Below are 13,483 nucleotides of genomic sequence, written 5' to 3'. Positions count from 1 at the left end.
TTATTATCATCATCATCATCATCATCATCATCATCATCATCAGAGCTTTCCAAACACAAAGTTGAGAGATAGCCCAACTAAGTCAGTTGGGGCTACTGAGGTAACTCTGGTGATTTGTCACTGCCCCCTGTATTGTTCATCCCCTAGTAGTCTAGTCCATGTGTGTTTTCATTGCAGTGGCCACGAGGGAGAGAGCAAGCCTAACTATGCAAATGCTTTTCAAGTTCTTCTTGTATCATATCTGCTAATATATCATTGACCTAAGGAAAGGACACAACCGAACATAAGAGTCAAAGATTTGGGTTGGATGCAACACCCTTAATACAAAGTTTAATGACAAGCTAGAGATGGGTAAAATAATGGAGTCAATGTTGAAATTATTACAGAGAGAGACAGAAAATAAACAAATATATATTATGAGAGGTAGTGATAAGTACTGTAAGAAAAAAATACAGAAAGCAGAGTATGAGAATGATGAGAAGAGGTGAGGTATGGGTGGAGGGGTGGTTGGTACTTGTTGGAAGCTACCCATTGTCTACGCTATCAGGAAAGTGTAAACAAGGAACTCAGAATGCTGATGGACCTTGAGCTCTGGCAAGGGCCAAAGGTATGTACTGATTGTTTAGTGGAGACAATGGTGGCTCAAGCAATTTCCTGACCTAATAGTCTCAAATTAAATCTTTACTAATATTTACTGACCTTTAAGATAGTCTGTCTGCTACCTCAATTGCCTGCCTAATGGCAATATGTGTAGCTAGAATTGAATAAAAGGCTGGCAGGGCCTGGGCACCAGTGAAGCCCTCCCACTAGAGTTGGGCTCTCCGCCTGGCCCCCTGTTTCCAAATTCATATTTCTTGTCTAGTCTCGTCATTTGTGCGTGGCCCTTCTCTAGGTACTGAACCCAAGCCACGCAGGATGTGGCTTTTCACAGGTACCATTTTTGATAGAATGGTCAAGGAAAACCCCTTTGATTAGGAGATATTTGAAGAGAGACCTTAACGTGAGAAAGAATCATTTAGGAAATTTGAGGAATAGAGGTTACAGGAACAAAAAATATTAATGAAATAAGGGAAGAAAACTAAAGTGAAAAGGAAATCAGCTGGAAGATATAAACTTGTATTCCCATCAGCCATATGGTTGCATGGCCACTTTTATGTATTTATTTAATGTGTTTCCAAGATTAGAAAGACACATGAACTTCATTTGCTGCTCCCATTGTTTAAAGGACCTCTGGTCTGATGATGAAATCAGTGTTTCAAGCTGAGGCAGTCACTGTGTTTGTCTTTTTATACCAAATGTAATGATGAACTTTATGTAACTAAGGAAAAAGTCAAATAGCTTGTATTGGGCATTGCCACTAAAAGATAAATTATAATTCTATACCTAAGTCTTTTTAAACCTCTTTAAAGTGCAGCTCAAATTCTTGACATAGCTAGTGAGAATTAAACCTTTGTTTAGGAACTGATCCATTACCAATAAATGTTGGGAAAACAGCCTCCACTTCCCCTCAGCATGGCTCAGTGGTTGAGCATCAACCTATAAACCAGGAGGTCACGGTTCAGTTCCTGGTCTGGGCACATGCCTGGGTTATGGGCTCGATCCCCAGTGTGGGGCATGCAGGAATCAGCCGATCAATGATTCTCTCCCATCACTAATGTTTCTATCTCTCTCTTCCTTTCCCTTCCTCGCTGAAATCAATAAAAATATATTTAAAAAAATAAATTTTGGGAAAACAAAGCCAAATATATAATAAATAAAATAAAATTACAATCAATTCAATATTTTTAGAACAGATACGAATCTGTATGAAAAGTAAGAAAATTTTATTATGTCATAATTAACACTCAAATGGGAGAAAAACCAATTCAGTAGTTAAAATATATGGTTTAAATTTCATAAATGAATTATTTATTATGATTTTCTAATCTAAAGTTTAATTGAAATATATTTAGGATTTATTTTAGAAAATATATAAGAATTAATTTATAATCACTATGATTTAAAACAATTGTTTAAAAATTGATTACATCAATTTAAAGACTAATTTGGAAAAATTTTATGTCAAAAATTCCACTAGATGGTGCTCTTATAGCTTCCTCTAAAGGAAAACTGCAGAAGTTTGAATCAGTCTGTGATACTACATGTGAGTTTTATATATGCATATCTATATGAACTAAATATATAAAGTACATAAGCTATACGTGACATGGACAAAATTATTAAAACATTAGAGCATATTACATCTTCTACATCACATCTGTTGTGCACATGTATATAGACTGGGGAGTCAGGGATTTGTTCTCTTACAACCCCACACACATGCTTATGGTGTTAGTAAGGGTATATCTTGTAGAGATTTATAAAAGTACATGAAGTTAGGAAATAGTTTTACATATAGTTTCTTCAATATCTATTTATGGGTTAGCATATTTCTGGGCAAGTTAAATAAAGAATTCAGAGACAAACTGAGATTAAAGCAGCCAGAATGTGTGGAGGTGACTGTTTGGTTTATTTCTGGATCACTTAAGATTCTTACCAGTTATAATGTTATATTGTGATGATAAAAGCATATACACTAGGACAAGAAGAGCTTAAATAGTATAAAAATAAAAAAAATAATGTGGACATACACTGAGTTAATGAACCCTCATTGACAATGAGCATTTTAATATCAAAGGAACAGTGTGTATGTAAGTACTTGGTAAGTGCAACATGAATTTAATTTTCTTTAAAAACACACACACACTACTGGTAAACATAAGGTTCAAATTTGCTAGTAACCCTTGGATATTAAAATCTACTCTTTTAAAATAACTGGTTAGACATTGCTTAGGTGTGGAATCAAAAGATTTTGCAAGTACTCACTAATAGCTAAATTTGGTTGAGTTTTCTCAGTGTTTTTCTTGACATCTCTACAATTTTGCTGTTGTTAACCACCCCTTCTTTCGATAAATCCTTCTTGGGTTTGTGGGTCATCCCACTCCAAGTACACCGACTCTTGTACTAGGCCTTCTCTGTCATGTCCATTTGACTCTCCCCTACATGAGAATGTTTCTTCACTGTTCAACCTTTGGTCTGCTTTTCTTTCTCTACATTCCTTTACTCCCAAGTGTCATCCACACATTGAGTATGGATAATTGCTTTGTTGTAGGGAGGTCTCAGGAGTCTATCTCTTGTTCTGAACTCTCACTGGGACCCCATGTCTTAATTTCTCTCACTAGACAAATTACACTGTGTCCTAGATATTTTCCCCTAGATTTTAAACCTCATGGAGCCAATCAATATCTGAACTCTTCTTCATCTCCTATAAAACCGCTGCCTTGTTTTTACATTCCAGTTACTACAAATAATCTTGGGATTATTTTATTTATCTAATCAGTTTCCAAGGCTCATAAATTCTACCTTTATGACCTCCATTTCATTTATGCCTTTCTATTCACTTAAATTGCCATGACCTAGTTGAGATCTACAATTACCCCCTGCCTAAATCTCCTGGCTGTTCTCTAACTCTGAACTTTCCCACCACACTACATCCTGGTCGGCCCATTTGCTCATTAAACCTTTAGAGTTATGTTCATTTTATATTCTTTGAGATTAAAGAATTGCAATTCTGGAAGCACAAATTCTGGCAGAAACCCAAATAGTGTCCCAAGGGTGAAGACAAAGGGCTTTTATGAGAAAAGGAAAGAACTAATTACATGAAGAGAAGAAATTCCTATTGTGCTAATAAGCTGAGTTCCTCTTTAGCTATAAATGGTTGGATACTGATTCTATCATCAGATAGAGAATCCATAACCATCGATCCGTATGGTCAGGACATCTGTTTTCCTGCTGGCTTTACAAACAATTGTGATAAGACAATGTTTGTTTGGGTCATTTCAAAGGTCGGGTCTGATTCAAACAGTCCGGAGAGTCAAGGAACAGGACATGCAAAACTGTTCATCTGGAATGGCTGCTCTGGATTCATTTTAAAATGGCTCCACTTATGTCACTTTCCCACTAGTCAGTGCCTCCTATCGGTATGTTTCAGATTATTTGCACTAACAGATGGGGCTGGCCTTAGAAGTACACACTGAAATGCCCAGCCTCTGTGGGAAGCACGTGTGCGTGAGCACGCGCGCGCGCAAACACACACACACACACACACACACACACAGAGGATCATACAGCCTCCAGTTTAATCAATGGTTCACCTAGGGAAGCAGAGAATAGAAGCAGGAAATAGAGATAGTGGTCAATATTCAAAAGTTCAGATAGGCTGAGAGTTCATATTTGCAAGGACTTCCAAATTCTGTCTAAATCAAGAGTGGCTCAGGAATTGGGAGCTGGACTGAAGAAACAAGGAAGAGGCTGGTATCAGTGGATTCAGTCTGCAGTGAACAGCCTAACCCCACACTGCTCCTGGGTCACAGGACCATCAAGCACAGATCCCCAGCACTTCATATGGGTGGCCTATCTATCCCCTGCAGCCTTCATTGTGTCCACCTCAACACTTCGCTGCCTGGCCTGCTCTTGATTATCCCAGCCCTTGATCCTTGGACTCACTGCCTATTTATAGACTGGCAGTTGCAGTCCTGACACTATCTCTGACCCTGAGGCTGGCTTCCGTCCTCACCCACAATTTGTATTTACTCCCTTTAATGCTGCTGCTTCCCTCTCTCAGTCCAATATCTCCCCTCACTCTTACTGCTCATACTCAATTGCAGGTCCTGACTCGGCTCCCATAGAGAGAAATACGTATGAGAGACTGTTAACTGAGTATAAAATTGCTAAGTAGTGAAAAAGAGTGGTTTAATGTATCACCCAGGTAGTTACAGCAGGAAGTGAATAGAACTTGAAGGGTTGAATGGGCAAAGGGAAAGAGGTAGAAACTTAGAAGAGGAGCCCACGAGCTGAAACTCAGACCTCTAAGGAGGGGGTCTGCTTGGCTAGGTGTCTTTGTTAGGGGAAATGATGAGATTGGTTCTGCTGTCTCTGAGACGGTGCAAAATGATGCTAACTGTGCGAAATGTCAGTCAGATGCTGGTGCTGCTAAGGAACTGCTGGTGCCTGAGTGAAGAAGGTTACTGGGGTGATGCTCACAAGAAAAGGAAGTAGACAGGAAGCCCCATAAGGAACAAACAGAAAGAAGCACGGCCCTTCTTCCTCCTCCAGCCCCTCTATAGCCCGCTCTTGGCAGAGCCTGACCTGGAGTCAGCTGTGGAAGATGCATGTGGTTTGCCCCAGCATCACAGAGCAGATACAGAAGAGATAGGTTTTACACTGATTGACAATAATTCAATATCTGGCAGGAAGGCTGTTCCTGCCTTCCACAAATATCTGAGTGCTTACTCTATTCTAGGCATAGAAGATAGAACCACGAGTAAAACAATAATATTAATTTCCCCCTGAGTAGCTTACATTATATTATATACACTACAGTGGGGAGAGAGAGATGGACAAGAAAAAATAAGTAAAAAAAAAAAAATAGCATGTTAGGTGGTAAGTGCTCTCAGGAAAGATAAAAGCAGTGAAGGTGACAGGGGAAGAGAACAGGTATCAATTTTAACCCGACTGTTCAGGAAAGGGCTGAAAAAATAAAAAAAGACAAGAGAGCAAAGACACAGGGAGTGAGTTATGCAAATATTTGAGGAAAGAGCATTCTAGATAAGGGCAGGGTAGAGGGGAAGGCCGCTTAGGTAGGGCCTTATCTACCATTGTAAGGGCTGTGGCCGTTACCATGGTGACGTGGGTAGTTATGGAGTACAGAAGTGATATGATCTGACTTATGTTTTGAAGGATCCTTCAGGGTGCTCTTTGGAGATTAGATTGGCCTCCTTGGATTCATTCACCTCGGTCCTGCCAACAGGACCTTAATTCTGGATCTAGGGTCTTGCTTGCCACTTACATCATTTCTCTCTACCACTGCAGTGGTAGGTAGGCCCCAGCCAGGCTCCAATGCCCCTGCTCCTGGGCTGCAACTTCACTCCACAATCACAACCTGCCTTCTTGTTTGCTTTTGTACCCACTGAATTGAATAGTCTCTCATCCAGTCAGTCTACTGTAGTGGTATTTCTCTCTTTTCCACGTCATCATGGAAAAGGTACTGGTCCGGTTGCTGAGTGGAGGAGCTGGGGATTAAGAAATTAAAGAAAGAAAGAGACCAAGAGGCAAAATAGATTCATGAAGCTGGGGCTGGGTGGGACACCATCTTTCCTCTCTGATGGAGAGGCTGCAACGACGACGACCCGAGCCACGCAGCGCGTTTATTTAATAGGCCTAGATTTACATATCTAGTCCCGTCCCTGCTGATACCTGGGCTGCTATGAAGTCAGAACTGATTAACATGTCCAGCCTCATTGGGGAAGCACGTTCCCAGGGCGTATCTCTGCCTACACCCTGAGTTCAGCTGACGATAATTAAGGAAAATGCCCATGTGTCTTCCCAGGTGGCCCTCTACAGTCTACTTCTCTGGTGGTATGTTTGGTCTTGTGAGAGTTGGTGGTGGCTTCATATCCAACATTTGTTCACTCTTTCAACAAATATGTATTGAAAACCTATTATGTGTCAAGTGTTCACGCAGGTGTGGTGATACAACAGTGAACTAGACACATTAGTTCCCTGTTCTAGAAGTGGCAATGGTGGGTGATACAGAAATTTAAAAACCCTATATGGAAGATAATTTCAGAGAGTGATAAATAAGGTGAATAGGACAGTGTGACTGCTGGCTGCTTGAGACTGAGCAGGCAGGGCCCACCTTTATAATTAGGTGACATTTGGGTAGACACCTGAATGATAAGAATCAGTCATGTGAAAATCTGGGATCGGCCAACACTGATGGACATCAGCACTTGGGACTCCTCTTCATGTGGGGAAGTGCTCCGTCATTTTCTTAGAGTCAGAGGAAGGTGCTTGAAAATCGCTTATTATACATCTCTCTCTCTCTTTCTCTCTCTAATATTTTACTGGGGACCACGGAGTAATTGATATTTTAATGTGTTCTGATAAGGTATCACATACAGATACTTTTCCTTTTTGAATATTTTACCAAGCACCATGCACAGGGACAAAAAAGCAAAGCAAAGCATCATGTAGAATCTCTTAGCTCTCAGGCTCACATCATGCTCTGGGGCAGCCCCTACTAGGCCCCAAGGTAGCAGAGCCTTTAAAAAGTTATTTCAAAATAACTATAGATTCATAGAAAGTTGCAAAAAAAATGTTGAGGGAGGTCCCATGTACCTTTAATCCAGTTTCCCCCAACGATAACACCTTGCATAACTATAGTGCAGTATCAAAACCAGGAAATAAAGACATGGGTATCATCCATGGAGCTTATTCAGATTTCACCAATTTTATATGCACTCATTTGTGTGTGTGTGTGTGTATAGTGTTATGCAATTTTATGTAACCATTACCACAATCAAGATACGGAAATGTTCCATAAACACAAGGCTCCTCCCTGCTATCCATCTCTACATCGATTCTCCATCAAGGTTGGGACCTTGCTCACAAACTTCAGTTAGCTCTAATTCTTGGCTGATTTCTTTAACTCTGAATCTGAAAGCACTCTCTATGGGATGAAAGGCGGCTCTGCATTTTTTAACAAAAAAAAGAGTGCCATCTCAGATGCAGGGAAAGGGGCGCAGACTTGCCACCGCGAGTTTATTCACGATTTGCAGCCGGGTAAGTTAAGTGAGCTGCGGCACGTCCTCGCCTTGCGCTGGGAGATTGGAGGAAGGCAGTTACAGGCCTGCAGACATTTAGGCTGGTGGGACAGCAAAGCCTGGAAGCCGGCAAAGCCAGGAGCCCCTGCCTCGGAACCTGTAACAATGGCAGGGGCGCTCCCCAGAACAACCATCAAGATACCCAACAGCGAACGTGCTGGCATCCATCCCGCCTTGCTTTTTAAGTGCAGGACCTCTAGATCCAAGAGCTTGGGGGGTAAGGGGTTTCGTCTCCGAGATAGGGGGTGGGCCTTTCCCTGCAGGGCGAACCGCCCCGCCCCCGCCCACCAAGACCGCCTCCCTAGACGCTAGTTTCCAGGTGGGGGCGGGGCCGGGAAAACTCCGCCCCGTTGCCAGGCGATGGGGGCGGAGACGGAAGAGGAGCTCGGAGGAGAGGCGGCGGCGCAGCCGCGCTGGCTCCCCCTCCCGCCCGCACCTCGCTGCGCCCCCGCCCTCCCTCCGAGCTGCGCACGCGTCGCCGAGCGGCCGCCTCCGCCCCTGCCCGCCTGGAGGCGGGGCTGCGCGTCCCGCACGGGCTACTCTCGGGTCGGAGCTGCCCGGGAGCGGGTGAACCGAGCGGCCTCGAGGAAGGGGTGCGGGAGGACCCTCGCCAGAAGCGGGCGCGCTGGGGGCGGCCTCCGTAGTCCACCGCGGCGGAGGAAGATGGTGTTCGAGTCGGTGGTCGTGGATGTGTTGAACCGGTTCTTGGGGGACTACGTGGTGAACCTGGACACGTCCCAGCTCACTCTGGGCATCTGGGGAGGTAACGAGACGGTCGCCGTCCCTCCGCCCTGCCTCCCTCCGGGCCTCTCCTTGCGCGAGCGGGGCCCTGCCTTTTTGGGTCCTCGGGCCCCCGGCTTGCCCGGCGTCGCCACCTGCCACCGCCCTCCGGGGTCAAATTACGTCAAGCCGGGCGACCGTTCCAGGCCTTCGCCCACGAGTTGTTTATTTTTTGGGGCTGGAGGGGAAGGGGTCGTGGGTGCTGGGTGGAAAGGCCCTCTTTTTTTCGAGCCGTGTGGCCGAGGGTTCGTCCCGTAGTTGGGACTCTGTGGGTCTGGAAGTTCAGATTGCTCCTCTCGTGGCCCGGCTGCAGCGGAGCTGGGTGAGGGGAGGCAGCCAGGCGCACCTGTGCGCGGTCCCCTCCCTGTCATTCCCCCCTCGGGCCGCGACGGAGGGCCCGCGAGTGTCGCACGCCGCCTCGCACGTGAAGGCAACACACTGTGACCAAAGACGCCCTCCTTCCTTCCTGCCCCGGCCTCTGGGTGTTGCCAGACCGGGGTGTGTGCTCGGGCCACTCAACCCGGGTTGCTCGGCTGGATTCGGCTGATAAGAAAAAGCGAAACTCCTGTGCGTAATCACTCAAAGGGGGGAGGGGGGTGGTTGTGTGTTTTCAATTCACAATCGGACCCAGGAATGTCTTGCTAGTAGGTTCGTGAGGCTTTGGGGGTTGTGGAGAGAATGACGGACTTTTTAAAGAAACGAGGTGCAGCTGTGCAACCTCTCAGCTCTGCAAAAGACGGGGGATGAACCTGCGCTTAACGTTGTTGCTGAGATAGTGAAGGATGAAGCTGTACTTTGCATCTGTCTACTCTAGAGCTCTACCTTATTGAAAGCCTCATTTTTAGTGCTTTCGTTTTTGTAATATGCCCTTAAGAAATCAAGATTCCTTTTCTTTATGAAACGAATCTCCCAGACCAAGGTTAAGGTTATTATTATTATTGTGTGTGTGTTTGTGAATAGTGTGTGTGTGTGTATATTTAATAAATTAACAATTCTTGAATATGCACACACTTTCAGACTTCTTCTAAAATACTTTTTAATCTTGATTTTTCCCCCCTTTATGACATAGTGTAATCATAAAGAAGACCTCTTGTTACTAAACTTGGTACCTCGTACCATAATAGATTACAAGAACGAGGGACGAAGTGCTAGGTCAGCATCACTGATTAGCAACAGAAACTTGCATATAGTTTCATCTGTGCTGCTTCTCATTTGCAAAGTTAAAATAATAAAACGTGTCTCCACCTACCTCAGAAGGAAGCCATAAGAACATTTTGTGGTGTACTTTGATTTATAGTGGAAGTTTGATTCTACATACAAGGTGGAGGTTTGTGTGGAGTGTGATTTGACCTGGGATTTGATTATTTAAAATTTACATACATTACAATTCACTCTTGTGATGTTCAGTACTGTGTGTCTTGACAAATGCAAAGACGTGTATACACCATCTGTCATGATAGGGAAGAGTTCCAACAAGACTCCCAAATTCCCTCTGCTGCCCTTTTGCAATCCATTGCACCCAGCCCCCACCCCTCCTCTGGGAACCACTGTTCTGTCTCTATCCCTACAGTTTTGTTTTTTTCTAGAGTGCCATGTAAATGGAATTACCTGATGTGGCTTTTGGGGTCTGGCATCTTTTAGTTTCACTCCTTCCACTTAACTTCTTATGTAAAATGAATTTGAGAATCACCCATGTGTTGCATGCCATCAGCATTTCATTCTTACACTATTTAGTAGTATTTTCATTGTATGATTGTACTATAAATGTTTATCTCTTCATGGGTTGAAGGACATTTCAATTTTTGGTAATTATGAAGAGCTGCCATAAATATTCATGTACTGGTTTTCCTGTGACCATAAATTTTTATTTCATTGGATAAATACCTAAAAGTGGGATTTCAAGGTCATATGGTAAGTGTATATTTAATTTATGAGAAGCAATGAAACTGCTTTTCAGAGTAGCTTTACATTTTGCAGTCTCCCCAGCATTGTACGAGTGCTTAATTGTTCTGTACCCTTTCTAGCACTTAGTAGTGTCACTTAAAAAAAAATTTTTTTTTTTTTTGCCATTCTAATAGGTACATAGTGATAAAGTGTTATGGTTTTAATGGTTTTAATTTTTATTTCCTTAGTAATTGAAGTTGTTGAACTTCTTGTTCTTTGCTGTTTCTATATTCAGTTGAAGTGTCTGTTCGTCTTTTGCTTATTTAAATTTTTTTCTATTTCTATTGATATTAATTCACATTTTAAATTCACCTTTTAACATGCAAAGTGTTTTTTAGTATAGTCATAACATTGTGCAACTATCAACAATGTCTAATTCTAGAACATTTAAAAAATTATTTATTATTGAAAGTATTACACGTCTCCTTTTCCTCCAGTTGATCTCTCCATACCTGCTCCCCCCCAGCACATGTCCCCACCACCCTACTGTCTGTCGTTTGGTTACGCTTATATGCATGTGAGTCTTGGTTGATCTCTTTTTTTTTTTAATCTTCACCCGAGGATACCTTTCCATTGACCTTTAGAGAGTGGAAGAGAGAGGGTAAGCCAGAGAGAAACATCGATGTGAGAGAGACACATCGATTGGTTGCCTCCCGCATGAGCCCTGACCAGGGCCCAGGCCAGGGATGAGCCTGCAACCGAGATACGCGCCTCTGACTGGAATCGAATCCGGGACCCTTTGGTCTGCAGGTCAACACTCCATCCATTGAGCCAAAGCAGCCAGTGCTGGTTGATCTCTTAACCCCTGCCTTCCCTCTGAGGCTCCATGGTCTGTTCCATGCTTCTATGTCTCTGGATCTATTTTAGTTTATCAGTTTATGTTGTTCATTATATTCCACAAATGAGTAAGATCATTTGATATTTATCTTTCTCCGACTGGCTCATTTTGCTTAGCATAATGCTCTCCAGGTCCATCCATGCTGTTGTACATGGTAAGAATTCCTTCTTCTTCTTTTTTTTTTTTACAGCAGCGTAGTATTCCATTGTGTAGATACACCACAGTTTTTTAATCCACTCATCTGCTGATGGGCACTTAGGCTGTTTCCCAAATTTTAGCTATTGTAAATTGTGCTGCTATGAACATAGGGGTGCATATATCCTTTCTGATTGGTGTTTCTGATTTCTTGGGATATACTCCTAGAAGTGGGATTACTGGGTCAAATGGTAGTTCCACTTTTAATTTTTTGAGGAAACTCCATACTGTTTTCCACAGTGGCTGCATCAGTCTGCATCCCCACCAGCAGTGCATAAGGGTTCTTTTTTCTCCACATCCTTGCCAGCACTTCTCATTTGTTGATTTGTTGATGATAGCCATTCTGACAGGTGTGAGATGGTACCGCATTGTTGTTTTGATTTGCATCTCTCGGATGATTAGTGACTTTGAGCTTGTTTTCATATATCTCTTGGCCTTTTGTACGTCCACTTTTGAAAAGTGTCTATTTAGGTCATTTGCCCATTTTTTGATTGGATTGTTTATCTTTCTTTTGTTAAGTTGTACGAGTTCCCTGTAAATTTTGGAGATTAGGCCTTATCAGATATAACATTGGCAAATATGTTCTCCCATTCAGTGGGCTTTCTTGTTGTTTTGTTGATGGTTTCTTTTGCTGTGCAGATGATTTTTATTTTTATGTAGTCCCATTTGTTTATTTTCTCCTTAGTTACCATTGTCCTAGGAGCTGCTGTATGGGTAAAGATATTGCAACGACGTATGTCTGATATTTTGCTCCCTATGGATTCTTCTAAGATTTTTATGGTTTCCCATCTTACGTTTAAGTCCTTTATCCATTTTGAGTTTATTTTTGTGACTGTTGTAAGTTGGTGGTCTAGTTTCATTAGAAAGATCATACACCATGACCAAGTGGGATTTATTCTGGGGATGCAAGGCTGGTACAATATTCGCAAATCAATAAACGTGACACATCACATAAACAAATTGAGAGACAGAAATCACAATCATATCAATTCATGCAGAAAAAGCATTTGACAAAATCCAACACCCATTCCTGATAAAAACTCTCAGCAAAGTGGGACTAGAGGGATCATACCTCAACATAATAAAAGCCTTACATTACAGACCTACAGCTAACATCATACTCAATGGGCAAAAACTAAAACCATTTCCCTTAAGTACAGGAACAAGACAGGGATGCCCACTTTCACCACTCTTGTTTGACATAATACTGGAAGTGCTAGCCATAGTGATCAGACAAGAAGAAGAAATAAAAGGCATCCAAATTGGAAAAGAAGAATAAAACTCATTATTCACAGATGACATGATATTGTACATAGAAAACCCTAAAGACTTCATAAAAAAACTATACTTAATAAATGAATTCAGCAATGTAGCAGGATACAAAATTAACACCCAGAAATCTTTGGCTTTTTTATATACCAATAATGAACTCAGAGAAAGAGAAACTAAAAACAAAACAAAACAATTCTATTTACCATTGCAACAAAAAAATTAAGATACCTAGGTATAAATTTAAAGAGGTAAAAGACCTGTACTTGGAAAAGTACAGGGCAGTGAAAAAAGAGAGAGAGGAAGACATAAACAAATGGAAGAATATATCATGTTCATGGATTGGTAGAATCAACATCATTAAAATGTCCATACTATGAAAGCAATCTATAGATTCAATGCAATCCACATTAAAATACCAATGACATATTTCACAGATATAGACAAACTCTCCAAAAATTCATATGGAATAAAAAAAGACCCCGAATAGCTGCAGCAATCCTGAGAAAGAAGAACAAAGTTGGAAGGATCACAATACCAGATATCAAGCTATATTACAAAGCCACTGTTTACAAAACTGCCTGGTACTGGCACAAGAACAGACATATAGACCAATGGAACAGAACAGAGAACACAGAAATCGACCCAAGCCGTTATGCTCAATTAATATTTGACAAAGGAAGCAAGAGTATACAATGGAGTCAAGACAGTCTCTTCAATGAATAGTGTTGGGAAAATTGGACAGATACATACA

General features: G+C 42.1%; 1 protein-coding gene across 6 annotated transcripts in view; it reads left to right on the top strand.

Moving 5' to 3' along the window:
- Positions 1 to 8,176: 8,176 nt before the first annotated feature.
- Positions 8,177 to 13,483, top strand: part of VPS13A (vacuolar protein sorting 13 homolog A) — a 215,167-nt gene continuing 209,860 nt past the window's right edge. For 5 of the 6 annotated variants that reach the window (XR_013814532.1, XR_013814533.1, XR_013814534.1 and 2 more), the window contains exon 1: positions 8,236 to 8,466. Coding sequence is in view for 3 of the 6 variants with exons in the window: in XM_079790910.1 (XP_079647036.1) it covers positions 8,367 to 8,466 (100 nt within the window). In the remaining 3 variants the exon portion in view is untranslated. Of the gene's footprint in view, positions 8,467 to 13,483 lie in introns of all 6 variants that reach the window. The other variant, XM_079790912.1, reaches the window with a different exon arrangement.

This window comes from Cnephaeus nilssonii (assembly GCF_951640355.1).
Source record: "Cnephaeus nilssonii genome assembly, chromosome: 14".
NCBI lineage: Eukaryota > Metazoa > Chordata > Mammalia > Chiroptera > Vespertilionidae > Cnephaeus > Cnephaeus nilssonii.
Note: the sequence above shows the minus strand (reverse complement) of the source record. Positions and strands in the feature narration are given on the sequence as shown.